Source organism: Oryza sativa, chromosome 5 (assembly GCF_034140825.1).
Source record: "Oryza sativa Japonica Group chromosome 5, ASM3414082v1".
NCBI classification, from domain to species: Eukaryota; Viridiplantae; Streptophyta; class Magnoliopsida; order Poales; family Poaceae; genus Oryza; species Oryza sativa.
In genome coordinates, this window is record NC_089039.1 from 29,414,218 (window position 1) to 29,442,171 (window position 27,954).

The 27,954-nt window shown below is 46.6% G+C and overlaps 5 protein-coding genes across 8 annotated transcripts; 3 read left to right on the plus strand and 2 right to left on the minus strand.

Moving 5' to 3' along the window:
* Nucleotides 1–207: 207 nt before the first annotated feature.
* On the plus strand, nucleotides 208–1,382 carry LOC4339760 (uncharacterized). Its single transcript, XM_015783318.3, has 3 exons — nucleotides 208–626; nucleotides 703–921; nucleotides 1,015–1,382. The coding sequence occupies exons 1-3, from the start codon at nucleotides 252–254 to the stop codon at nucleotides 1,246–1,248; spliced, it is 828 nt and encodes a 275-aa protein (XP_015638804.1). The 5' UTR covers nucleotides 208–251; the 3' UTR covers nucleotides 1,249–1,382.
* Nucleotides 1,383–8,688: 7,306 nt separating this feature from the next.
* LOC107277281 (pentatricopeptide repeat-containing protein At4g01030, mitochondrial) lies at nucleotides 8,689–12,063 on the plus strand. 2 transcript variants are annotated; one of them, XR_001546124.3, is made up of 3 exons: nucleotides 8,689–11,239; nucleotides 11,306–11,383; nucleotides 11,464–12,063. XR_001546124.3 is itself a non-coding variant. In XM_015784522.3 (2 exons), exons 1-2 carry the CDS (start codon nucleotides 8,733–8,735, stop codon nucleotides 11,325–11,327), a joined length of 2,529 nt encoding a protein of 842 aa, XP_015640008.1. In that variant the 5' UTR covers nucleotides 8,689–8,732; the 3' UTR covers nucleotides 11,328–12,063. The 2 variants fall into 2 exon arrangements, 1 of the variants encoding a protein (XP_015640008.1); XM_015784522.3 differs by having other exon boundaries at nucleotides 11,306–12,063.
* A 102-nt stretch (nucleotides 12,064–12,165) lies between these two features.
* Nucleotides 12,166–14,420, minus strand: LOC4339762 (probable polygalacturonase). The gene is made up of 5 exons (XM_015784525.3): nucleotides 14,009–14,420; nucleotides 13,774–13,894; nucleotides 13,343–13,517; nucleotides 13,070–13,140; nucleotides 12,166–12,983 (listed from the first exon to the last, which is right to left on the minus strand). The coding sequence occupies exons 1-5, from the start codon at nucleotides 14,357–14,359 to the stop codon at nucleotides 12,355–12,357; spliced, it is 1,347 nt and encodes a 448-aa protein (XP_015640011.1). The 5' UTR covers nucleotides 14,360–14,420; the 3' UTR covers nucleotides 12,166–12,354.
* Nucleotides 14,421–16,066: 1,646 nt separating this feature from the next.
* LOC4339763 (probable protein phosphatase 2C 52) lies at nucleotides 16,067–21,084 on the minus strand. 2 transcript variants are annotated; one of them, NM_001420928.1, is made up of 9 exons: nucleotides 20,898–21,084; nucleotides 20,089–20,786; nucleotides 18,371–18,498; nucleotides 18,199–18,297; nucleotides 17,948–18,106; nucleotides 17,741–17,827; nucleotides 17,470–17,561; nucleotides 17,297–17,371; nucleotides 16,067–16,425 (listed from the first exon to the last, which is right to left on the minus strand). In NM_001420928.1, exons 2-9 carry the CDS (start codon nucleotides 20,754–20,756, stop codon nucleotides 16,258–16,260), a joined length of 1,476 nt encoding a protein of 491 aa, NP_001407857.1. In that variant the 5' UTR covers nucleotides 20,757–20,786; nucleotides 20,898–21,084; the 3' UTR covers nucleotides 16,067–16,257. The 2 variants fall into 2 exon arrangements, with proteins under 2 accessions (NP_001407857.1, XP_025881279.1); XM_026025494.2 differs by lacking the exon at nucleotides 20,089–20,786 and having other exon boundaries at nucleotides 16,114–16,425; nucleotides 20,898–21,044.
* A 2,502-nt stretch (nucleotides 21,085–23,586) lies between these two features.
* On the plus strand, nucleotides 23,587–27,835 carry LOC4339764 (protein PLASTID TRANSCRIPTIONALLY ACTIVE 14). Of its 2 annotated transcripts, XM_015782371.3 has the most exons (12): nucleotides 23,587–23,904; nucleotides 23,998–24,135; nucleotides 24,688–24,813; nucleotides 25,106–25,234; nucleotides 25,320–25,409; nucleotides 25,484–25,634; nucleotides 26,176–26,285; nucleotides 26,459–26,527; nucleotides 26,825–26,930; nucleotides 27,020–27,217; nucleotides 27,311–27,353; nucleotides 27,452–27,835. In XM_015782371.3, exons 1-12 carry the CDS (start codon nucleotides 23,641–23,643, stop codon nucleotides 27,528–27,530), a joined length of 1,503 nt encoding a protein of 500 aa, XP_015637857.1. In that variant the 5' UTR covers nucleotides 23,587–23,640; the 3' UTR covers nucleotides 27,531–27,835. The 2 variants fall into 2 exon arrangements, with proteins under 2 accessions (XP_015637857.1, XP_015637858.1); XM_015782372.3 differs by lacking the exon at nucleotides 26,459–26,527.
* Nucleotides 27,836–27,954: the final 119 nt, after the last annotated feature.

Genomic DNA, 27,954 nt, shown 5'->3' on the forward strand with positions numbered 1-27,954 from the left:
TGGAGGCAGAAACGCCAATCTCCAAGTCCCCACTAGCTTTCAGAGATTTCGTCGGGAGGCACACAAGCTCTGGATGCCATGCATAGCGCCACGTAGTCGCATGCCATGACTGCGCATCCAACAAACTCCCCCCCGCCCACCGCATTGACGCACTCGCGCAACCGCAACTGTTACTCGTACTTAGCGGATCAGCGAGCGTTTGCTTTCGATCGGCGTCGCGTTCAGTTGAGGAGCTGAGTCCCAGGGCGGCCATGGTGAAGCTAGCCACCGCCAGGGAGGCGCGCATGTACGGTCCGGCGCTGGCCGTGCGGCGGTGGGAGTACATCAACGCCGGGGCGTACGTGTTCGCGGCGCTGCTCTTGGCCGTGGCGCTCGCGGCGCTGTCCGCGGGCGGCGGGGGCGGGGGCGGGGCCAGCAGGGCGGCGCTCGCCGTGGCCGCCGTGGCGCTGGCGCTCGTCGCCGCCGTCAACGCGCACGACCTCGCGGCGCACCTCGCCGGCGTGGACTGCCGCGTGGGGCTGGTCAGGTACGACGCCCAGCTCGGCCTCGTGGAGCTCCTCGTGCCGGCGCTGCACGTGGCTGGGTGCGTCCTCGCCGTCGTCGCCATGGCCTTTCTGCTCTCCCAGGTGCGTTTCAGATAGCTAGATCGTTGGCAAAAGTGCACAACGCGCATGGCGATCACTCTGCTTTGACATGGAACAGGGCGAGAGGGAGACGCACGCGGCGAACACGCTGCTCGCCGCGGCGCTGGTGTGGCTGCTGGGGTCGATACTCAACTCGTGCCAGGTGTACGAGCGCGCCGACGGGCGGGCGCAGCTGCTGCAGTCGAGCGTGCAGGTGCCGATGCTTCTCGGGAGCCTGCTCTTCCTGGTCGGCGCCGTCGTCAACCGCCGACGACGCCCCGAGCCGCCGGTGCTAGTGGTAAGCGCGCGATCCATTCGATCGAGCAACCTCGCCGCCGGCGTTGGCATGCACGACGCCATGACAAAACCGTGTGGTTTGACTGTCACGCAGGGGCGGAGCTGGGCGTGGACGATGTGCGTGTTGGGGAGCGTGCTGTGGCTGGTGGCGGCGGTGTTCAACATGGGGAAGGTGTTCGTGATGCACCAGAGCGACGCGCCGCGGCTGGAGAAGCTGCGCGGCGGCGCGCAGGAGCGGCTGAGCCGTGACCGGGAGGGACGCTTGCCGCTCAACTGGGAGGAGGCCGCTAGGAGCCGGAGGGTTGCGCTGCCCGCCGAGCTGCGCTGATGGCAACCATCTTCTTCTTCTTCTTCCTCAGCCCCGTGTGCTGTAAAAGTTCAATGTTGCCCCTAACGTCAGTGACGAAATAATTCTACGGGATCTAATAGTAATCAAAGATTTTAGTTGTTTTGACGTGTTTATTCAAGGGTCACAATACACGGATTGAGGATTGACAAATATAGGGAACGAGAATTGCTAATCTTTAGGGTCTGTTTAGTTGGTGAAATATAAATTTTTGGGTGTCACATCGAACATTTGACCGGATGTCGGAGGGGGTTTTCGAACACGAATAAAAAAACTAATTTTATAACTCACTTGGAAACCGCGAGACGGATCTTTTGAGCCTAATTAATCCGTCATTAGCACATATGGGTTACTGTAGCTCTTATAGCTAATCATGGACTAATTAGTCTTAAAAGATTTGTGTCACACCTCAATCTGGCACCGCCGTACAACGGCACCTGGCAGGAGCTTGTCGTAGTAAAACGGCGTGAACCGCGTCCTACGAAACCGCGATCTCAGTACCAGTCCCAGGACATAGCGCTGGTACCCACAGTGACAAACATGAATCATTGCAAATCCTTATAATTAATAGAGGACTTATTTACCTTAACTTAGGTTGCAGCTCAGACAGCCCGAGAATGCAACCGGCGACACAGACGAGGCAAACACTAACAACAGCAGCAGCAGCGGAACCAACCAACGGACTAACACCCAACGCCACAGGCAACGGCAGGGAACTAGGATGAAACCCTAATCTTCACTTCACTTCAACTTCATCTTCGGAGCTGGCAGAACTATATTTATATAGAGAGCAAGGGTGAGTACTTACGTACTCAGCAAGCCAGGGGAACTTAGGTGGTTAATGCAAGCTTAAAGGGAAGGCTGTTATTTTGCAAACAGTTTTGTTTTCAAGTTTTCAACAATCTAAGTGTGTGCTTTCCACAACCAGAGCGAGACAAGTCTCAGCTCGGTCGGGAGGTGAGAAGTAACAAATTTATTTATCAAGATTTGCACAACTCCCAGAGTTGGCTTCAAATCTGGTTTTCCCAAACCAAACCAATTTTCCAAACTTCTCGATAATAGTGGTCCCCAAACGACCAATCACTTCTAGGGACACCCGGTCCCGCTGTCCCCCGGAAAACTAAATGCTTCCCAAGCATTAGGTTTCCCAAACCTTAACACATTTTCATAAAACAGGGTAAAACAAAAACTACGTTAAGGAATCACCTCACATCCGCCCATGACCGTGGGCACGGCTATTCGAACAGTTTAATAACCTCTGCAGAGGGGGTACACTTTACCCACACGACGTTACTAACCTAGGTCACCCAGCCCGTGCAGAACAGCCACGTCTGGCGACTTTGAGGCTTTCACGACAAGGCATTTCCAAAGCCGACACAGGGTTGCCATATGCCAACGAGAGGGGTCCCAGACCAACAACAGGTTAGGTCCCAGACCATACTGTGCCAGGAAGCCCGAGGGTTCTCCCCGACACCACCCCGTTGAATCCACATGTCTCTTGGCATCATGGTTCTCCTGATTAGCTAATTACTCAGCCAGGGGCGTCCCATTACACCCATGTGGCCGCACTGTTGTATGCTCGGATGTAATTCCGAAGGAATCGGTCCTTAAATGCGACTGCACAAGTATTCCACCCAGGAATGGCCTTGTGTCGCGAGTTTCATTTTTAAAACTCATTTTCTTTCACAAGGCACCGACCCAGGCGTCGGGTTTTCCAAAACTTTTGTAAACCAAGTGTTACCCAAGAAGTTACTCAAATTTTAAGTTTGAAGGCGACCATCGATACTCGCACAGAGTGCACGAATTATCGAGGCGCAACTAGATGGTTACAAGGAAACATGATATAACAATTAACAATAGAAGGATCAGATGCAACAAATTAGGTAGGCCCACCGGTCTGCCTTGCAGACGGGGCAAACAGATTAAGTGCAATCCTATCAATGCATAATATTTTGCAAGTAACATAAATAAGTTCAAATATAGGCTCAATATGTTCAAAGGTGGCTTGCCTTGCTCAGGGTCTTCACGAAGCTTCACAAATCTTCGAGAAATCCGCTTGAAGAAAAATATCCGATAACCGCAACTAGGCGCAAACAATCAAAAACCTAAGCAAAGACCAAATAAAATGTCCGATTTAGGCTAATTAATAGTGCCATTAGATAGATCACAATTCAATGGAATTACTGGAAGTGGAATGGAGGCAATCGGATGAACGGATCGAGGGATATGAATTTTGGAAGTTTAAATGAATTTTTCTGGACAAGGAGATGATTTGTCGGAATTTTCTGGAATACGAGAAATGGTTTATGGAATTTATAGAAATAATATTCTCAAGAATATTATTGACATCCACTGACATACGGGCTCGAGGGGACGAATTATTGGAATCTCCGGATTAAGAGGATGGGTTTATGGAATTTGGAATATAGGAAATGATTTATTGAATTTCTAGAAAAGAGAAATATGTGTGGAGTATTGAAAAAGATATTCCCAAGAATATCTTTGACTCATTGACACGTGGGGCCAACAAGAAGGTGAGAGAGAGAGGAGCAATTGGAGGGAGTAATTGTGGACTTTTAGCTCTTGGGTGATGGACACTGGGCTTGGACAAAGGGAGTCTATGTGGACTTTGTTTGTCTTACTTATCAGGCCGAGGAGGAGGGTGGCTACTGGGCCAAGCCCAAGAGCAAGAGAGAGGAGGCGGCTGCTGACTGGGCGTCGGCTGACTTGGTCAAGCGGGGCCGACGGCTGAGGTGGCGCCAACGTGGACGTCACGTCGGATGGGGAAGGGAGAGGAGGTCGGGCGGCTCATGGCGCGCGGCGGGATCCGGCGAACAGCGGCAAGCCGGAGGGGCGGCTAGCACTGGCGGCAGGAGGAGGAGAAGGGGAACTCATTCCATCGCTCGGATCGGGAAGACGACGCGCGACGACGGCTGGCGGCGGCGGCCAATCTCGCTGGCGCGCCGACGTGGCCGCGCGCGAGAAGAGCGAAGGGTGCGCGGGCTCGGACTTAGCCGAACCGGTATGGGGTTGCGACGCGCACGCGGTGACGCGGGACCCGATGGTCACCGGCGATGCACGTGCGGTGGCGTTATGCGGCGGCGGAAGGGGCGACACGGCGCGGAGGCAAAGGAGAAGGCCGGCGGCCTAGGGACAGTCAGGGGGAGCTCAAGGGGATCCCCGGGAGTGTGGCGGCGAGAGGAATCGGCGCGAGAGGTGCCGACGGTGGTGGATTGCGGCGGCGGCAATCACCGGCGAGCAAAAAGGTGAAAACACAACGAGACGACGAGGATTCGATTCAAAGGGGTGGGAGCATCTCCAGGGTTCAAGGAATCCGTTTCCGGTGTCGGATGGGGCGGAGAAGCACTGAGGAGGGCCGGCGACGAGCAGCGGCCTCCGGGAGCGGACGGTAATGGCGGTGAGGCCATGCCAGGCGACGGCGGTGCTAGGGAATGGTTTGAGGAGGTCCTAGGGAGCTCAAGGACAGTGTTGGCGAGGGTGGTCGACGAGCTGGGGCCCGACGACGGCGCGCGACTGCGCGCGGCAGCGGAAACAGAGCAACGGCGAGGCGCGCGGCGCATCGTGCGGCGGCGGGCGCGGCATAGCAAGCGGTAGGAGGAAAGGGTTCGGCAGGGAGCTCACCGACGAGAGGAAACGGCGTCGCGGATCGGAGGGAGTCATGGCGAGGTGGTCGCGACGGTGGGACGGTGCGGCACCGAGTGGGCGCGGCCGGGGAGAAAGAGAGGAGAAGTGGCGCCCGGAGCTCCTCGTCACGCGCCCACGCACGCACCGGTTCCTCCGGTGCTCAGCGGCGGACGGCGACGACGAGATCGGGTCGAGCGGCAACAGGGCGGCAATGGTTGTTCGGCTGTAATGGCGCGGTGGGGGGCGAAAACGAGAGAGATGGAGGGGAGGGGCTCAGCTGTGGTTTTATAGGCGCGGGATGTCGAGCTTCGAGGGGAAGGAACCGAGCACGGACGATCAAGGAGAGGCGGTGGCAGACTCACGGTCAAGCTGTGACAGAGGCGGTCACGGGTGGCAAAGGAGGTGACGGTGGCGCCGGTCGGGGAAAAAGCAAAAAGGGGGAGGGAGAAAGGAGCTCGGCTCCTTGCCGATTTTGGGCGATCTGAGGGAGGAGAAAGCGCGTGGGAGAGAGAGGCGCTGCCTCCGCATCTTGGACACACGCGCGCTGCGGCGCAGAGGTGGGGGCGGCGGCAGAGTGGGCGCGGGCGGCTGCGCAGCGCAGGCGGGCCAGGGCGGATGGCGACCAAGGGCGGTCAGCCACCACGGAGGGAGCGCACGCGGGAACGAGCGAAGGCGGTGGAGGTTTGAGCGATGCCGGCGGGAAATCGACGTCGGCGCGTGAAAGAGAGAAAGCATCGAGAGAGAGAAAGAACGAGAGAGCGAGAGAGCTCTCTCTCGGCTCGGCTCGGCGCGTGCAACGCACGTGTGAGGCTGAGGGAGGAGATGGGCCAAGGAAGGAAGAATCGGCCCAACGACCAAGGGGGAGGCAAAATAGACTTTTGCAGAGAGATGATTTGGAAGAGATTTGGATTTGGAATTGAATTTCGAATTTGATTACTTGGACTCAGGGAAATAGGGAGGAGTCAAGGAATGGATTCAAGGTGGACTCGGATATTTGTGGAATCGGGACAAGTATTTGGCGAGGATTCAAAGGAGGCGATTGAATTTCAGGATTTGATTTCGGAAACCTGAATCGGGATTGGAAACTTGAGGTGGAGGATTTTGATGGCGATGAGAGGGAACAATGATGGAGATTGAATTGAGATCCATGGCACGACTTAGACTCTCACTCAAAGAACGAAATTTTTGCATATAGGATTTTGTCGAATTAGTTTTTAACGTCACGCGAAAAGCGGAGCGTTACAATTCATCTCGCGATATACATACAAATTGTGCAATTAGTTTTTATTTTTTATGTATATTTAATACTCTATACATATGTCTAAAGATTCGATGTGATTTTTTTGGGAAAAGTTTTTGAGAACTAAACAGCCATATAAAATCGAAGATCAAATCTTGTAGGTTTTGGATCATTGGATATAGCTTCGTGATTCGTGCTCGAGTGAGCTTTTCAGCTATCTCAATCGGTTAGCATTCGGGTTTGAGTTTAGGGTCAACATAGGAGGGTTGGTGGGGAAGAGGAAAGATGGGAGTTTTTGGGGTCCAGAGAGATGGTTGTAAGAGACGAAGAATTGGTATTGGATGGTGGACACTGGTGGGTGACGAGACGGTGGATGACAATGTCAGAGTTATGGGGATGAAGGATAGAACTATAGGGATGGAGGATAGCGGTGGGTTGGCATCAAAGGCGAGGACAGGGAAATGAGAGGAGTTAAGAAGTAAGAGTGGCAGTTGCGTCACCAATGACTACGGTGTCGACCCCGCATTACGGTGGTACCGTCGCCTGCCTTTGTCCGCCACACACCACCGTTCCACAGCTTCCCAAGCCATCCATCTAAGCTCGATCCCCCACTTCCTCCTTCACAACGTCCACCTCCCCCCTTCCATCCCACCTCGAAACCCTAACCAGCCATTTATCGTTACATTGTTAAAAAGCATTCGCGAGATGTCCATGTCACGAGCATTGGCACATTAGGCTTTCCACATATGGAGGCGTATTCTATATGTCTTCCTTGCAGCGGCTCCCCTTTCCGGAGATGAATTCTAATAGTTCGAGTGGACGTCCACTCGTTTATTGCATGTCAACTAGATGGTTACGAAAAATTTTCAAAAAAAATGACAAGATAGATCAATATGTATTATATCATTCAATAAACATGTAAGTTCAAATTCAACTTCTATAAGTTGTAACAAAAATAACAAATTTAATTGTAAATATGCATATAGTAATTTGAGTTTTGTTTGTTATTTTTGTTATGATTTGTAGATGTTGAATTTTAACTTCATGTTTGTGGATTGCTATATTACATATTAATCTATCTTGTTCATATATTTTTTAATTTTTTTCATAATTATCTACTTCATCCGTTTCACAATATAAGTCATTCTAGCATTTTCCACATTCATATTGATGTTAATGAATCTAGATAGATATATATGTCTAGATTCATCAACATTAATATGAACTAGCATGGTGGCCCGCGCAAATTGCGCGGCTAGCATCATTATATTTTCTTTCATATAATAGCATATATATTTTCTCATTATATTATTCAAATATATTAAAATGACATCATAATTTTAAATTTTGCAATAAGTTTACGAAACTACAAATGTGTAATATTCTATTGTATTTTATATACGTGTTAGTTATTAATTATTTTTAATATCAAATTTTAGTTATTTGTAAATTATATATATTACTATATGGACTCTAGACTCGTCTTTTAATATTTCCTTTTTTTAATTTCGAATTTTCTGTAAATTGTATTTCTATATAGACTATAAGCTCTTCTTCCAATATTATTTATTTTTATTTCTGAATTTTTATTGTTTCTAATTGTATTTCTATGTGGACTCTAAACTCATCTTTCAATATTCTTTAATCTTTAATTTCGAATTTCAGTTACTTCTAAATTGTATTCCTATATTGACTTTAAACTCTTCTTTTCATGTTTTTCTTAATTTCGAATTTTAGTTATTTGTAAATTGTATTTTTATACGGACTCAAAACTCTACTTTTAATTTTATTATGTTTATTCTGAATTTTAGTTAGTTTTAAATTCCTATATGGACTCTATACTCTATTTCTAATATTCCTTATTTTTTAATTCTGAATTTCTATTTTTTTTCTTAATTGTATTTCTATATGGACTCTATACTCTACTTCTAATATTCCTTATTTTTAATTCCGAATTTCAGTTATTTCCTAATTGTATTTCTATATGGACTTGGTACTCTACTCTAATATTCCTTATTTTTAATTCCAAATTTCAGTTATTTCCTAATTGTATTTCTATATGGACTCTGGTCTCATCTTCTAATATTCTTTATTTTTTAATTCCGAATTTTAACTATTTTTAAATTGTATTTCTATATGGACTCTGGTCTCCTCTTCTAATATTTCTTATTTTTTTAATTTTGAATTTCAGCTATTTCTAAATTGTATTTTCTATATGGACTCTGCCTTTTCTTTTTCTTCGATTAATGTGAGGAAGTAGATGACATATATAAACGGGTAGACGTACGTCCACCCGAGCTATTAAATCAGTTTCCCCCCTTTCCCCCTTCTCTACCGGCACACACCTCTGTTCTCTCCCTTCCGCCGCCGCTCTCCCCTTCTGGTGATGGTTTTATATTCCTTTTTCTCTCTTCTTTTCTTTTCTTTTCGAGTAGATATTGCAGTTCGGGCCTCCCTTATTAGACGGACCAGGCCCATCTGGACAGGCCCATGAAATCTAAATAGGCCCATCTTTCCACATATGTTGACCTTATTTCTCTCTCTTAAAAAAAAAAGTTGACCTTATCCTTCCTTCCTTTCCATGGCGAAGGCGCAGGCGCAGCTCGTCTCCCTCTCCTTCCCACCTCCCGCGCCACCCTCCGCCCGCCCCCGCCACGCGCCGCCGCTCCTCAATGCGGCGGCGCTGCGCACCGGCGTGCCGCCCTACTCCGCCGGCGTCCTCGTCTCCCTGCTCCGGGACTGCGCCGACCTCCACGGGGATGACACCGACCACCGCGTCGCGCGCCGCCTGGCCCCGCAGCTGCACTCGCTGGCGGTCAGGACCGGCCTCTCGCGGGACCCCCGGGTGACGTGCGCGCTCGTCGACCTCCTCGCGCGCCTCGGCCGGGGTCCCTCCTGCGCGCGCCTGCTCCACGAGGCGGCGGAGGACGGCGCCAAGGACGCCGTGCTGTGGAACAAGCACGTCGCCATGCTGGCCGAGGCGGAGGAGTGGGACGAGGCGATCGCCGTCTTCAGGGAGATGCAGGCGCGCGGGGTGCCCGCCGACGGGTACACCTGCGCGCGGGTGCTCCACGCGTGCGGCCGCGCGGGGGCGCTCCGCGAGGGGAGGGCCGTCCACGCGTACGCCCTCAAGCTCGCCCTGGACGCGCACCCGCTCGTGCCCGGATTCCTCGCCGGCATGTACGCCGAGAACGCCGACGTTGCGGCGGCCACTAGGGTGCTCGACGCGATGGGGGCGGGCAGCGTCGTGCCGTGGAACGCGGTCGTCGCGTGCTGCGCGCGGCTCGGACTCGTGGACGACGCCCTGGAGCTCGCGGCGCGCATGTCCAGGTCGGGGCCGGAGCCCAACGTCGCGACGTGGAACACCGTGCTGTCCGGCTGCTCCCGGCACGGCCGCGACCGGGAAGCGCTCGGCGTTGTCGCCAGCATGCTGAAGCAAGGGCTGCGACCGGACGCCACCACCGTGTCGAGCCTCCTCAAATCAGTGGCCAACACGGGGCTGCTTCGCCATGGCATGGAAATCCACTGCTTCTTCCTGAGGAACCAGCTCGAGCCGGACGTCTACACGGGGACGGCTCTCGTCGACATGTATGCCAAGTGCGGCCGCCTCGATTGCGCCCAGAAGGTGCTCGACGCGCTGGAGCACAGGAACCTGACCACCTGGAACTCGCTGGTCGCAGGGTACGCCAACGCCGGGCGGTTCGACATAGCGCTGGAGCTCGTGGAATTGATGAAGAAGAACAGGCTTGATCCGGATATAACCACTTGGAATGGTCTGATCACTGGTTACTCCATGAACGGCCAGAGCTCGCAGGCGGTGCTGCTGCTCCGGCAGATCAAGGCAGCTGGTGTGACGCCCAATGTGGTCTCATGGACGTCATTGATCTCGGGTAGCTGCCACAATGGGGAGTATGAAGATTCATTCTACTTTTGTCATGAGATGCAGAAGGATGGTGTCCAGCCCAGCTTGGTTACCATGTCAGTGTTGCTCCGGGCTTGCGCTGGATTAGCTCTGCAAAAGAAGGGCAAGGAGCTGCATTGCTTCGCGCTGCGAAGAGCATATGACTGTGACATGGTTGTGAGCACAGCGTTAATTGACATGTACTCGAAGGGTGGAAGCTTGGTTAGTGCAAAAGTGATATTTGAAAGCATTCAGCAGAAGAATTTGGTGCTCTGCAATGCAATGCTAACTGGTCTGGCAGTCCATGGGCAAGGTCGCGAAGCAATAGAACTGTTCCATGATATGTGGAACTCAGGATTGAAGCCGGACTCCATAACCTTCACTGCACTTCTAACTGCCTGTAGATCGATGGGCTTGGTTACAGAAGGGTGGGAGTACTTCGACAGTATGGAGACTAAGTATGGTGTAAAGCCAACGACAGAGAATTATGCCTGCATGGTTGACCTCTTGGCAAGGTGTGGTTATCTTGATGAGGCAATGGATTTCATTGAGAGGTCACCGATTGATCCAGGAGCAAGCCACTGGGGGGCACTTCTCACAGGATGCTCAATACATGGGAATCTTGCTCTTGCAGAGGTGGCTGCGAGGAATTTGTTCATACTGGAGCCTTACAATTCAGCCAACTATTTGTTGATGATGAATTTGTATGAGTATGAACGGATGTATGATGAAGCTGAGAGCCTGAAATATGCAATGAAAGCAAGAGGAGTGGATAGTAGACCTGGGTGGAGTTGGATACAGATTGAGCAAGGTATCCATGTCTTTGAGGTCGATGGGAAGCCGCATCCTGAAACTGCAGAGATATATGAAGAGCTTATTCGTCTGGTGTTTCAAATAAAAAAGGCAGGATATGTGCCAGACACCAGCTGCATAGCGTATAATGTTCAGGAAGAAGAGAAAGAGAAGCTTCTCCTTGGCCATACTGAGAAGCTTGCTATCACTTATGGGCTGATCCGCTCAGATGCAAGTAGAGCGCCTGTCAGGGTGATGAAGAACACCAGGATGTGCAACGACTGCCATGAGGTGGCAAAGCATATCTCTTCTCTATGTGATCGACAAATTATTCTTCGTGATGCTGTTAGGTTTCACCATTTTGTGGATGGGAAATGTTCTTGCAATGATTACTGGTGAACACTGAACTAGCTGATCAATTCACCCACCATTACTGGCTCTTATCGGCTTTCTTCATCCAGGTTATATGACGCGGAAGAGTGAGTGTGCCAGTTCGAGAAGAGGGTGAGAAGGAGAAGATGGAGAAGGAGGAGAGGAAGGTAAAATGACCTCTCAGTTCTTTTACTTTCAGTATAGGTTGGATGGATCTGTGAATAGTGAATTATATTGGGCAATTCAGGCTGTCTGGGCATTGAGCTACTAGTACTAGCTAAGTAGGGTTCCACCACCTCTCCGTAGTCCAGTGGCCACCACCTCTACGTCGTCGGCACTTGGGCAGCAAACAAGAAGGACTAGTGTCGCTAGTTGCCAATCCCAGGCGGTCGTGCCCGATCTTGTGGACAGGGACGAATTGCAGGACGCCAGATTTTCGTACGAGGATTGGAGCTGTCTGTCACCAATTCCCGCGTGGAGGACGAGGATCCCACGCCGTCGCCGTCGCCGTCGGCGGCGCTGACAGTATCTTGTTCTCGGACGAGCTGAGGACGCGTCGCGTCCGATCGATGTCTCGCGCGGCGCGCCTGGGGGCAAGTCACAGAGAATTCCTTCACCGGCCTCGCCGAACACAAGCTCTGGTTCGGCCTCTCCAGGAATCGTGATGCAGGTTACCCCTGTTGCGCCTGCGACCTCGCCGCCGCCGCATTCCCCATTCTATAATGTTTTTTAAAACATCAATTAACCAGGGGATCTCCTGCAGAGCCAGATACTTAACTTCTATTTCTGTAAATGTCGGTATGATTACGATTTGTATACAGAACTAAAAAATGAATTGAATTTCATATGCATCGTCTCTTGCTTTTTTTTTTAATCCATACATACAATTGTAATTTGTATGCATTTCCCTATTGGGGAAGTAGATTTGACGTAGTTTTACAGATACATATGAACGCAGGAATTGATCTTTTATGCCACATATGGTACTGAATTATTATATTGGATAAGTACAATTCATTGTTTCAGTTACATTTTTAATCAATCGGCACAACAACTCAACCTTTTGCCAAAAAAAAGGAACATGACGAATTTTATTTCAGGATGGATTATATGACTATCATTCACTTTTGTATCTGATCTAATTTGTACAAAAGCTCATCTCAGATGTACTTGTCAGCTCTGCGCACGGCGATGGCTGCACATCAAGAGCGCCACCGCTGACAGCTCGGCATTTCCATGGACCAACAGAATCACCACCATAGAGCTTAACATTTGAGAGGCAAATCCGACTGAAAACCGAGTCCCTGATACCCCTTACCAGCCCGGCTTGCCGGATGTTCTGACCCCAGACATTTTTTATCGTCACGCCGTCGACGACAGGAAGCTTGCTCGGATCATATGATGCATCAGGATGCCCTCCAACATCTCCGGCGATTCGCAAACCGTATCGAGCTCCATTGAGGGTCACTTCTGAGACCGTGATGTTTCGGATGAATCCTCCCCTTCCGGAGTTGGTCTTGACATGGATTCCGACACCCATGCCGAAGAAATTCAGGTGCTCTACATGGACATTCTCCACACCACCGGAGGTTTCACTTCCCACTGCAAAGCCTGCAAATGGTCCTGATCCTGTTATACGTCTGATCGTGATGCCGGAGCTGGGTCGCCCAAAGGCTATGCCATACTCATCCCAGCCACTCTTGATGGAGATCAAGTCATCTCCTGTCGAAATGTAGGAATCCTCAATGCAGACATTGCTGCTTGAATCTGCAGTGTTTGAGTCCAAGATCTTGATTCAGAATAGGCATAGGGAATTTTGCGCACAGATTTACAAAGTGAAACAACTCTTGTACCTGGATCAATTCCATCGGTATTTGGGGAGTCATGTGGAGCCAACACGGTTACGTTCGTAATTACTACATTGCTGCAGAAGCACAATATGCTAATTTTTTAGATAATGGATTAAAACCCAGCCTCTACATCCATCAAAGTGGATCTACATTGCTGCAGAAGCACAATATGCTAATTGAACGGAGTGTCCAAAAGCCATATGTGAGCAATGGAGTTCACAATAATGCCTGGAGTGTAGGCTCTGAAGTATAACAAAGTGATCTGTTTGTGTTCACCTGCAATACACCGGATGGATGTTCCAAAATGGCGAATCCTGGAAGACGACATTGGAGATGATCACATCAGTGGAGGATATTAGCTCCAATAGATGTGGTCTTGTGAAGGGCAGTGTTCGCTTCCTCCACATATCCCACCACACGCTGCCTTGCCCATCAATTGTTCCATTCTCACCTGCACAGGTCACAGAAAGACGGAATCTTGAACATCCCAACGACACAAAAGTTCGATGGCATTCTCATCATCTTGCTTCAGAAGTCTAAACAAACAAAGAAAATGTGAACTTTTTAAAATTGCAGGTCTGATTTATTTTGCCGACTGCAAGTTAACTGGGCCATGTGTAGTACACGTATTGCAGTGAAACAGTAACTTGAGGACAAGGTGACAACTGACAAGAAGTGAGGTGTCATCATGTAGAGAGAATTAGAACCTGTAATGAACACATCCTGGAGGCCATCACCATGGATCAAGCTCATGTATCTTCCTCCTGGCAGCTCGCGTCCTCTCCCGTACGATGGCAACGGGTCTATCAACGGCCAGCTCGATGTGTCCTGATCCAGTACAAATGCTCGACAAGATGAAGATGAGAGGTCTTGGAGGTAAAAGAAGGACATGGCCATGGCGATGGCCTAGCAGCTGAGCTGTCGTCTGTGCTGTGCCTGTACCTGTGTGGCGCGGATGACGGCGCCGCGGGCGAGGAAGAGCGTCATGTGGGAGGTGAGGTTGAAGGGCCCCGTCAGCCACACCCCGGCCGGCACGTACAGCAGCGCGCCGCCCCGCGCGCGCCGCCGCTCGATGCGCGCCACGGCGCGCGCGAACGCCGCCGTGTTGAGCGCCCGCCCGTCGCCGACGCCGCCGAAGCTCGCCACGGACATCCACGCGCCGCGCGGCGGCACGTCCGCCGGGCACGTCGTCTCCCCCTGCGCCGCGGCCAGCGGTGGCAACAGCAGCGCCACCGCCACCGCCAGCGCCGCCGCCGCCGCCGCGGCGAGGGAGAGGCGCAGCGACGCCACCATCGATCGCTTCTTGGCAAGAAGCAGCAGCAGCAGCAACAGCGGCGATGATGGCGAGCACGGCGAAGTGAAGTGAAGTGGACACGGTCACACTGAAAAGGTGGTGTCCCTCGTGTTGTGGCTGGATGTACGCGTGGAGTGGAGTTAATGTGGTCCGCAATTATGTGTAGTTGTCATGGATCGAGCTAGTATTATGGTTTGGTTTCTTGCACTGTGGCTCACTGCCTCTCTCGTCCTTTCTGGGGTGGCATGCAAATATGCAGTGCAAGAGGACAAGTTACTTGGGGTCAATATTTTCCTCGAGTATTTATTATTTGAGGATTTATCTTTTTTTCTTTTTTTTTTGCAACATGTTCAATTCTTCAAAAGTAGCATATCCTGATTTATTAATGGAGTAGCAAATCTTCACGTGTGCAACTTTTCGATTGCTCCATCAAGGCATGCCATAGGAGTCTCAAATGAGGCAGCTCAATTTCGGTAAGAATTGTGGTTGTTCTCACATTCCACGTGGCCTCAGGACTAAGTAGGTGGAGTCACATTCTCATCTAACGGCTTTTCACTTTGCTACCATTTTTAACATTACCTTTTTCTGGCAAAGTTACCCAAAAATAAATGACTACATTTAATTTGTTGTCAAATTTTAGTGAGTACATATGAAATCTTACTAAAATTTGGCAACCTTTCTAAAATTTGGCAATGCCAAAAACTAATAAGGTTGAAAATGGTAGCAAAGTGAACAAGCCACAAGTGTCTTCTTTTAACATAGGCTAGTTATTAGTGTTCTCATTTTGCATGGAATTCTGGACAAGAATACCTGGCTGCTTACCAGTTACCACCAAGCTTTTTTTTCTTTTCAGAACAACCTAGCACCAAGCTGAATCCAGGTTGGTGCCTGTGTAGTATCAAGTGATAGCCTTCTCGGTGTGCATTTGTTGGAGCACAATACAGCATTCAATAGGCAGTATTTCTGGTTAGAGCATAGGAGTACTTAAATAGTGTAGAACTGGCAACTTAAAGGAGTACTCGAATGCCTTGTCTGGTCTGTAGTTCTACTGTACAAACAGTAGGGATGGAACAGGTAGAGGTGGTCCAATGGGCTCCATCTCCCAACGGCACTACTGGAACCAAATCCACAGTACACACAGCCTTACGGTGTTTACGGTACGGACACGCCGTAGCTACCAACGCAATCGAATCCATTCTCACTCAAACTATTACTCTGCCGGATGTACCACACAAACAATTAAATGGAAATGTCATTGCTCAAGCTTGTAAACTTGCCCCCAAGGCTAAAGCAGCATCTCTGTAGAACTATAGGGCCAGGAGCAGGAGCAGGACCATCAATCATCTTCCTCTCTGGATGGTCGATCCATGGCCCATGGGAATAGAGCAACCATGTGTAGTTCACGTTCTATAGTGCTGCTTCTGCTCCAGATCTTGCCAGCCTTGGCAATCCTGTCTGTGCTTCTGCGCACATGACATAAATGTATTTCAAGTTTGAGCCATGCCATTGCCACGGATCAGACTATGAGCCCATTTAAACCTCCAGTGCCAGAAAGATGGTAGCCCAGCATTGGGAGCTCATGTAATGCAACTCCACTGGCCTGGGATCAGTCTTGATCAACAAGCTCATCCATGGACTTCACACATATTGGCTTGGATGTATTCGGCCCAGGAAAGATTTCATTCTATAACATCTACAAAATTGCAGACTAAAGAGAAGTATAGATAGCAATACCAACTTGTAAACCACCAGAGGCACCAAAATTAGGGATATATAGACAGGCGAACATGAAGCGAGTCTTTAGTACCAGCTACGCCATTGTAGGGACCATATGAAGCCGGGAAAATCCAGCTGAAGTTAAACGACCGACAACATGTATAACAAACAACAAATGGAATCAGCTTTTATCGCTTGTTGGTGAGGAATCACCGTCCATCTTGTCATGTTGAAATTTCACGACAATGCATGTGATATTGTCACCACTCCCTCGGGAAAATGCAGTCTCTGTCAGCTTCCGAGCTGCTGCCTCAGGTTCCTCCTCAATCTTCACGAGTGAAACAGCATCCTGCATCAACATAGGAGAAACACGATGAGGCGAATTAACTATGTTTTAAAATGCACTATGAACAAGAGGGGAGCATAATTAGATTATCCATTATGACATGATGTGTGTATATTCAAGAAAAATTGCAGCCATGTGAGCAAGACACCAATCAGAGAAATAACGCTATAGTCAGTAAGAGTGCCCTATATAAGTGTAAATGGTTATTATCAGTGTCATGTGTTAAACCGCATTCCATAAATGCAATATGTGATGTGTATGTTCAAGACAAAATAGAAGCCACATGAGCAAGAAATCAATACGAGAATAATGTTATTCACTCCCGTCGGAACTTTAGAAGTTTGACGGAATCTTGTCCTAAACATCAACTATTTATGACCAAGAGAGTACAATCAGTAAGGGTGTTATGAAAAATAAATACCAAGCCCTGTAAAAGTATGTTGATACAATCATGTGTTACACTGCACCTCCATAACAGAGTAAAGATGCTGCAAGTTCCATGAATGCAAGCTTCATAGTGACACGAACATGATAGTGGTGTTACAACAAATTTATGCACCAAGCAACTCAGATGTGAAGGAGTAGGTTGTGCTCCTGAATTAGGACCTTAATGTCTTAATTAAGTATAAACCTAGTCAAATGCATCATTGTTTATATTGTTATGACCATAATTTTATGGGACAGCAGTAGCACACAGTAGTTGGACAGCAAAATCACAGTATATCAGAGCATCGCCCTAATGCTGTTCACTGCCGCCACATGTTGCACATGCCACAAATCCAATCTTTGAAGCCCAATAAAGTATATTTCATGTATATAATGCAAACAAATGAATTTCTGCACCTCTAGGGAAGCTATAGATTAGCAAACTAACCTCATTCGGAACCACATCCCACAGCCCATCACTAGCTAAAATCAGAAACTCCAATTCATCATCTATTTCTTGTTCCTGATAAAATAGTTGAAGAGTTCACACTTCATAGTAAAGTATAAGCCACAGAGGATCAATGTGTTGCCATATTTATATATATGTGCTGCTCATGTTACCTGAATCTCAGGATCTGCAACAACAAATTGCTTCAACAAGCGGTTGCCAAATGCCCGAGACATTGCAAGTACACCACCTACCCTCCAAGTTCCTGCAAAAGTCCATTTACCATCATCAGCAAGATGATAGTCGCAATTTGCAAGTCTCCTCCACCTATGTATGTCAGTGACTTCTCCAAAATAAACAGGCACGATCTATGGCAACTCAGATTAGAACACAGATATTGTAGTATTGTGTGGTACTCTAGGTGTTGATGGAAGCAGGACTTACCAGCCCACATAACAACCCCACCAGCACTCTCAATTCGCTTCCTCTCATCGCTTCTATTTGGCTTGTGATCCTCAGAGAGTGCAATAGCTATAAATAGGAGGGAAACGAAATGTTTAACAACAATTCAGCAGGTACACCGCCACAAAGAATGCAACAACTGCATCCAGTATTAAATAAATGAACAACATCTTTTGTAAACAGAAGCACCTTTGCCAGCCTTTGATATTACAGCACGAGAGTCGCCAACATTTGCCACATAGAGATGATTTCCAACCAAAACCGCTGTCGATGCGGTTGATCCATCATCTCTATGAGTGTGGCTTTCAGAATCCAAAAACTCTGAATCAGTTTTTTTATATGTTTCGCCTGTGGATTACCATTGATCAGTTTACTCCATCACAAGAAATATCAACAGGATCTTGAAGAAGCTAGTGGTACAGCTAGGAACAATATCATACTTATTGCTAATTTTGTATTTGTCATGAACTCTGGATGTTTCATGAGGTTCTCAAACAAGTGCTCCTTCAAATACTCAGCAGCACGTGAACCACCATGACCTGCAACAGAAAAGAAACGTTTAAAATAGAACAACTGATAGACAACAAGAGGTCTGAAGGAAAATTTTCCAACCATCAAATATTCCAAAGAGGCTTATTTGTTTATCATCAATTTTAGATGATTTTATATCATAGAAGTCTTCCATGCTTGCTCTTTTTCCTCTAAAACTCGAATATCCACAACTCAGAAATCCATCCTCACTGCAAATCAGTCAAATAACAAGGCCTAATGTTAAGAAAGAAATAGATGAAAATGCTTATGATATTCATGTAATATAATGGTAAAATTAACTTTACATTCTGATAAAAGGACAGTGCCTATTCAGTTATTCTTCTACAAATAACAATCTACTGGCATGAAGAAAAAGAAGCCATATGTCAATAGAAATTAGTTACAGGTATTTGAATCAGTTGGATTTCAATAATATGGGGGCTGAGGGTCCGAACAGTTACTTGAGCGTGAGAAATCCCATTCAATTTTTATCACGTCAATCAGCAAGTACCAAGAAAGGATTTTCTGCCTGCAAAACCTGGCTAGATAACGCTACTACCATAAAACCATTTAAAGTTTATTTCACTCCATCTAAACTATATAATCTATCTGTATCAAACAAGAAAGTGAAAATATTCTATTCCTGAGTTGCTTCATCTCCAATAATGGACCAGCCATTAAACCACCAGACTACATTTCAAGCACCAAACTCAAAGTTACCCATTAGCAAAGCAGAATGGATTGATGTCTAATTTTCTATCACCAAAGATACTAATAAATACAAAAATAGATACGAAGTGCAAAATATTCATTATTTGGCAAATGTGATGGAGCATAACAAAGAGAGGCACACATAAAAAAAATTCTAGGAGAAGTTAGCTTAGTTTGATTAATGAATGTAATAATGAAGTGGCCTACTTAATGATCTGATGTGTTGATATTATGACCAGATATCACATGAAGATCTAAGTTATGATAACAACAAACATTTTAGCATTGAAAGCACCCTTCTGTGAAGAAATTTGTTCCGGTATCATATGTTATTGCGCCTGTTATTATAGCTTGCCAGAACTCGGTATGAACATTTTAGCTAAAGTAGCATGGTAGAATGTTTACATTACTGCCACGTAAGCAATTTTTTTTTAATGTGCTATCATATTTACTTTTGTACGCATTAAAACCATGTTCTTTCTTTTGTTCCTGATGACATTACAATATTCCATGAATAGTAATTCATAAAAAATCCAGAAAGATGCTGCCAAATAGTGGAACTACATAAATACATCAAAATGCTTCTTCAGCACAATCATAACACATGCTACTCTTGCATGCAATTTCAGACAAGACACTTTGTTTAGAACACACATGCTAGTCTAAGAGATCATAGAGCTTGAGGTTCTGGTCCACTGAAATGCACAATTCTAAATAGGTCAATCACTATTACATTTCTGGTTATAATGGAGCATTGCAAATCTACTAAAAAGCCACATCCGCTTACTGTCGCAAAGCTATGTTGGGCATGCAATGTCTATTTTATGATCAATGTACGTCTATTACACCACTTGATATGAACGACACCAGAACAGAAGCATGATCAACGTACGTCTATTACGCCACTTGATATGAACGATACCAGAACAGAAGCATGCTCTCAACGTACGTCTATTACGCCACTTGATATGAACGATATCAGAACAGAAGCTGTATGGTGTATTTGAATTAAATGCATAAACGAGAATTCCTGCCTACAGAACCGATTATCTGCAAGCTCCAATAGGGAAAAGAGAAGCAAGTATTACCTCTTCCATCCACCACTCATGTAGCCCACTTCATCCACCCTCTCTCTCTCCTTCTCCCTTTCCCTCTCTTTGTGCTTATTCTCTTGATCCTTGTGTTTCTTCTCCTCCACTGCTGGCACAGGAGCAGCAGCAGCAGTCTCCTGCTTCCTCTCCCCTTGAGAAACCACAGGCGAGGACACCTCCTCCTCCTCGCCTGGTCGGCCTTCCAACTCCGACTCCCCCACAGCCACTGCTGGCTCAGGTGACACCTCCATTGCATCCCCCTCCACCACCTCCATCTCTGCCGGTGCAGACGACACCTCTACATCACCACCCTCCTCCTGTGGTGGTTCCCTCTCCACCGGCGCCGCCTCCTGCTCCACCTCGCTGGCCTCCTCATCCGCCACCTCCTGGGCGGACGGCGGATCCCCGGGCTCCACCATCACCTTCCCCCCGGCGCGGAACCTGCGGTGCTTCAAGGGATGCCGCACGCCGAGCCGCTTGTCGTGGGGAGGCCTCGGCGGTCGCCCACTCACAGCCGCCCCCTCCTCCGCCGCCCCAGCCCCCGCCCCCGCCGCGGCAGCCGCTGTTACCTCCGACGCCGCCGCCGATGCCTCCGACAGAGCAGCCGATGCCGACGCCGGGTTAGCCGAGCTCTCCTGGTCCTTCACGGCGCCATCGTAAACCATCTAAATCGCGGGGGCGGCAAACCGGAAACCCTAAACAGCATCAGGCGCAGAGCTCAGATTCAATCGAGCACGCGCATGGGTTCAAATCGGAGCCAAACATGGAGCGATCTGGAAGCAATGGGGAGGAGGGAGGGAGCTCACCTTGGGGATCCGATCGGGCGGGCGGCGGGGGAGGCGATCGGATCGAGGAAGCGGCGGATCCAGAAGGTTCTAGATTTGCGTGGGGGGTGGGTGTGAGCTGGAGAGGAGGTGGTAGCGATCGGGAGGAAGAGGAGATGAGTGTGCTGTGCTGTGTGCGTGAGAGGAGAGGAGAGAAGAGAAGCAGGCGGCTGCGGCTGCGTCGCGGTGCGGTGGGAGATGTGTTTTTTTCTCTTCGTTTTTTATTTATTTTTTTCTTTTGCCTTTTTTTGGATGTGTGCGTACGTGGTTCGGGAGGCGAGACCACCTGGGCCTCGCGCGACGGGTAGTGAGTCACTGACGTGGTGGGGACAGGTTGAGTGGGGCCAACTGTGAGTGGGGTGGGTACATATAGGTCAGGTAGTAGTAGGTGAGAGGAGTCCCAGGGCGGCAGCAGAGCACGGTGGGGAGTTCGACGAGGCGCGCCGTGCTGGGCCCGGGGCTGAGCTGTGGGCCGGCGCTTTCGGGGTGGGGGCCACGCGTCAGTGGACTGTGGGATCGATTATCAGTCTCTGATCTTTCTTTTTTTTAAAAAAGCATATCAAACTCTCCCACAAAACTTGCTCAAGGGTGTGTTTGAGAAGAAGTGGATTGAGTAGATTGAGAAGATACGCAAAACGAGGTGAGCCATTAGCTCATGATTAATTGAGTATTAATTATTTTAAATTTTAAAAATAGATTAATATGATTTTTTAAAGCAACTTTTCTATAGAAATTTTTTACAAAAAACACACACCGTTTAGTAGTTTGGGAAACGTGCGTGTGGAAAATGAGATGCTTTCTCCCTCAATGTCCTCCAAACGAACGCTGCCCAAGTAATGTTTCATTTTTTTCAGGTATGTATTATTCTTTGTGTTTTTATAGGTATAAGTATAACACTCCTAAGTTAAACCGTTTTCAGCAACGCTGAGTTTTTCTTTTAAGAAAACAAATCATGATTGATGAGTTTCTACATGGTTTTTGGAGGAAATTGTCTGAAATTTAACGACATTTCTATGCACATGTACACTGAATGGAAAATGAATAGTAGCTCAATGAAAATAGAACATGGGCGTGCTCATGATGGCTAGCGCACATCATGAAAGTCGTATAATCATTTCCACCACAGTTAGGCCCGATCAGGAATGATTCTTTCCACATGAATATTCACTATGAATCCCATACAAATTAATCATATCATCATAGAAGACGTATGTTTTAAAAATCATGGAATAGGAGATATAATCAAGAAAATATAATGTATATAGCTGGAGCAAATATATTAAAAAAGAGTAAAATATTTCTAATTGTCTTATAACGGATAGTGTAGCAGTGACAATTTTTTCAGACAACAATACAATGTGCATATGTTTTCATGTATCTCTCTCTTTCAGTAAACGTATTCCCGGTCTAAATACACAAAAACAACAAATTATATATATGTAGTGCATCTATTGTTTTTAGGTGCCATATAATATCTATATTTACCATCGTATGGACACTGATATAAGAATATTTTTTTTGGAATAATGTTATAATAATATTAAAAATCTTAATTTCTTCATATATGAGTATATGACTAGATAATAGAATCCTTTATTGTTCTCTCTTTCTTTTTTCTTCTCCACATGATCTTAATATATGTTCCACATGGTTTTCTCGATTAGAACAGATCTGCCATCACCTTCTGAGCACAAAACGCGCGCGCACATAGATAGATAGATAGATTTCTAAAAAGATAAAAATAGATAGATAGATAATATTGGTATGAAACAAGATTAATTGATTCCCTCCCCTGCCTCAAAGTTGAATGTTGTTGCCAGAGATAGGTCCTTAACGGGCTTTATTGCTGCTGAGATGAAATCATTGGCAAGATGTTTTACTTAAGTTTCTTTTGTTCATGTAAGCGTAAGCCATAAGCCGCAGAGCTGATGAGGTGGTTCATATGTTAGCTAGAACAAGCTAGCTTGCTGTTCACTTGGTTTACTAACAATGTATCCCTGGTTGTATAAAGGATCTTGTAAACTCTGAATCTTTTTACGAATGAATGGGTCAACCCTGATATTAATTTTTAAAAACATTGAACGGCAGGAGCTCTGCTGGATATATTAGAACCTTTATATTAAAATATAGAAGAAAAAACTATCTCCGAGAATCTCATCGATGTATTCCTTACAGTCAAGACAGATAATATATGAGGCCCTTGGCTGGCCTTTGCTGTGGTCACTAGAGGAGAGTAGGGCTTCGGCTGGTCAGTCGTCACCACTGCCGCTCTCCTCGGGTTCGACTCTCCACCGCTGTCACTCACTCTGTTGTCGCCACCCAACGAGGCCCACAAGAGAGGAAAGAGAGATAGAGGGAAGGTGAGGAAGAAAACAAGATGAGGAGGAAGTTGCTGACATGTGAGTTCTACCTGCTAACTCAACGAGTCAAGTACGGTCAACCTACCACGTTAGAGAAAACCGTTTTCCAAACCATAAAGGAGTTAATTTGTATCAGTTTTTGAAGATGGGAGATGCGCTATACCAGGTTGTGTGGTTGAGGGAGGTGATTCAATTAGGAGCGAACGATAAGGGAGCTAATATACACTTATTCCTCGCGAGGTTATAGATTTTAAGGCCCATGGGCCATTCATTTGAATGGGCTAAAATCTCGTCTCGTCCATCGCAGCAGTAGATAACGTATTCTTCCATCGCAGGAGGTGCGCTTCCTATCCCCATCGCCACCCATGGCGACTCCCGCCGCTTCCCCTCTCCTGCTGCCGCTCCCCCTCCCCCTCCCGGCCTCCACCTTCCCGCCTCGCCGCGCCGTTCCCTGCGCCCGCCGCCTCGTCTTGCGGCCTCCCCGCGCCGGACGCCCTCGCCTCCGGGACCCGCCTCCCGCGGCACCCCCACCGGCGGCGGAGGAGGTCGGCGAGGAGGAAGAGGACGACGATGCCCCCCCGCTCAGGCTCCTCGAACCGCCCCAGGAGGACGACCCCTTCCCGCCCGAGGTGCTCAATCTCTTCCCGCCTAGTTGCTTCCGTTGCTCACATCTCTTCTGCTCGCGCGCATGCATGCATGATGAACAATGTCGTCGTGTGCAGATGGAGCCGGCCGACCCCGACTTCTACCGGATAGGGTACGCGCGGATGATGCGGGCGTACGGGGTTGAGTTCTTGGAAGGCCCCGATGGGATGGCCGTCTATGCCTCCCGGGACGTCGACCCACTCCGCAGAGCTAGAGTGAGCCTTTCTTTAACTATCCCATCATTATCTTTCCAATTCACTGCAATTGGACATAAGTACTATACTTACAAAGGGGCATTACAAATAGCATGTACAAGTACAATGTAGAGCCAGCCACAGCCAGTACTCACTCCACTCCAGTACATATATATGGTCTACATTCTGTGGTTGTTACTTTACCATTTACTGCTAGTTGGTTAGCGTATGTATGTCCTACTATCAGAACAAATATGAATTCTACTGAATAGTACGAAATGAAGTCAATCTTTGAATTTGTTAGGTACTTTACGCTTACATATCTTCTGCTGCCTTTTATAATGCTATGCAAATAATCAAATATGGTGTAAGGACTGCTCACATTCAGTTTCTGGATGCAACTAAAGCTTGCTAGTGCTTCACTTTAATATACCACATAGAACTGTTCTATTTCAGAAATCATGAGGCAGCTTGCTCGTGTGTTCACTACTTTTTAAGAACTAGTTAAGTTTAATCACACACTTATGCATAATCTTCTTGGCATATATATAAAAATTCATTTCACTTTATCAGGTGATTATGGAGATTCCATTGGAGCTGATGCTGACTATAACTCAAAAACGCCCTTGGATGTTTTTCCCCGACATTATTCCACTAGGCCATCCCATATTTGACATCATTGAATCAACAGATCCTGAGGTAAATGGAGCCCTCTAACCCTCTAATTATGGTATGTTCCAGTGAAGACTGTATGTGCATTCCAGAGTTTGTGTTTTTTAGTTTCTACAGAATCACTTATGAGGAACATTGTGTAATTAAGATTCAATAGCGCTTTGACTGCCCATTCCATCTACTATGAAAATAAGCTGTTATATTGGATAAAAGGGATGGTATTACTCAACACTTGCAACCTGTTTTCTTCCTTCATGCGGTGTCAAAGCTTCATAAGTGATGTAGACTGCATCCTAACGCAATCTGTACCCTCTTGCAGACAGATTGGGATCTAAGGTTAGCTTGCCTTCTTCTCTATGCATTTGATGTAGAAGACAACTTTTGGCAGCTATATGGTGATTTTTTGCCTAGTGTTGATGAATGCACTAGCTTGCTTTTGGCACCAAAGGTATTGTAAATCTAAACAAAATGAATTGTAGTCTTCTTAAACCTGACAATACAGTTTGAATGAATTTACATGCCTGGCTTGCCAGGACGATCTAATGGAACTAGAAGACCAAGATCTTGCCACGAAAATGTTAAAGAACCAGAAGAGAGCAATTGATTTTTGGCAAAAACATTGGGTACACTTCTGTACTATTTGATCAACTTCGCTGGCTTGGGTACATCTAACACTAGCTTGATGGGTAATGTCCAGCATAAAACAATCCCTCTAAAGCTAAAGCGTCTTGCCCCTGACCATGAAAGATTTCTATGGGCACTGAGTATTGTTCAGTCTCGCTCTGTCAATTTGAAACTGAGAATGGGAGCCTTCCTCCAAGATGCAAATGTCCTAGTGCCGTATGCTGGTACATGTTTTCTTATCTGTTCCCCTTTATGCTCTTTATTTTTATTTTCAGTGTGTATTAAGCACCGATTACTAAAATTAAGAATAAAATCACTTAGTTTCTTCAGCTTGCGATGATAATCAGATGTCTAACAGTCTAAGTCAAGGCTGCGGTCTGAGGGATCTTTTGCTCCATTTATTTTGAGCTGGCGAATGCTATAAAGGTTTTTATAATGTTATAGCGCTAATGTTACTTGCACAGTAAATCATAGTTACCAACTGATCCAAGATATTATATTTTCTAATATCAGCACTACTTCTGTATGGTTAAACTCTGTTGGAATAAGGATCTAACTAATATCTATTGTCATTTTTCACACCAATACTACGCTTTATTCCTTCTAGACGTTCTAGTCAGGCAGTATAGTTACATTGAATTACTTAATAATTATCACAAAGGCATGAAATTCAAAACTATACTGTTCTGATAATCAGCATATTCTAGCTTCTGATTACTGATACTGAGTCTCATCATAACTTATAGCTTGCCTATTTGTCTCCAGATATGCTGAATCATTCACCTGATGCTAATTGTTTCCTGCATTGGCGTTTCAAAGATCGTATGGTTGAAGTCATGATTAAGGCTGGGCATGCTGTCAAAAAAGGAGATGAGGTACTGTTTAGAGCTTAGAGTACAATTAGCTTCCTTGTGAGCAAAGAGCGACTAGTTTAATGTTATATTATAATTAAAAATTCCTTATTTGCATGGAAAGTTGCCAACTTTACTTAAATGCCATCCAAAATTTCAAACCAGTTTGATCATTTCATTCTATGGACCCAGTACAGATGACAATTGATTATATGAGTGGAGTGAACAGCTCATTTATGGAAAGATATGGTTTCTCATCACCAACGGTATGATCATGTGTTTGATTTTAATTCTTGCTTGTTCTTGCAAGCCACATCTGTCCTTTCCCACTTGGCAGGACTTAGCATTGAGGAATATTGTGTTGGGTATAAGTATAACTATATCTGCGAGATTATGGTTCTGCTTAAAGGAAACAACTCTAGCATCAAATATGTTGTGCTGCTATGCTAGATTGCTAGGCATGTTAATACGATACCATGCATTGAAACAACTACAGTGTCATTTTTTTTTTTAAAAAAAATGTGACTTCTTATATGGTTGTGTGCACACAACAAACACTACAGAATCCTTGGGAGCTTATAAACTTCTCGAGTGATGCCAAGATTCATCTTGACTCCTTCCTGTCGGTCTTCAACATTGCTGGCTTGCATGATGAGCTCTACCACAATGGTAGGAACTAGGAACACATGACCTTGCGAACCATTCTGCAACATGCCTTGATTCGGAACCTTTGATTTGAACTATCCAATGTGTTGCAGCTGCATTGACCTCAGGAGAAAACAACTTTGTTGATGGAGGAGTCGTGGCAGCAGCAAGAACTCTGCCGACATGGTCAGAAGGTGATGTTCCTGCCATACCAAGCTTGGAAAGAAAATCTGCTCAGGCATTACAAGAGGAATGCCATACGATGCTGGAGTCCTTTTCAACCACTATTCAACAAGACCAGGAGATTCTAGGTAAGGCCCATCAGGATCCCAAGTATTAATTTAGCCTTTTTCATAGTCCTTCCGAGAAATACATGCAAATGATTGGTCTGTAATGTGTTGCAGATTCTGATGGACATATCAGAAGAACACGTGAAATCGCAATCAAGTATGTGAACTAGCAAGTTGTTTTAGCCATTGCTCCCATGAAGTTTATGTTTGTTTGTACCACTTGCTTGTTAACACATTTTTTCTGTTGATATGCAGATATCGGCTACACCGGAAGCTGCTCCTGCAGAAAATCATCGATGCATTGGATATCTACCAGGATAAAATTTTGTTTTAGATAGCTGTATAGGCAACAACTAGTTGAGCTCCAGTGCTAGTTTGCTAAGCGCTGGAGTGTCTTTAGATGATTTTGTGAAGGGGGTTTCACTCACATCTGTAACAGTAGGGATTTCACCTCATTCTTTTAGATATTTCCACTTTGGTAGATAGCAGTATAGTGAAATAAAGACAGTGCCCATGAGGTAGTGTAGTTTCCAGCCAGTGACCTGCAGAAAATCAAGTAATCCCTCTGTTTCGAACTACTTGTGTTCTAGTTTTGTCCTAAGGTAAACATTTTAATATTTGACTATCAATTTCTATAAACTCATATAGTCAAAGATATGTTTGACTTAGGATAAACCTGTAACGGCAAGTAATTTGAGACGGAAAGAGTATGAACCGAAACAAACGAGTTTTGAAATGGAACAGAAGCCGTGTACCTG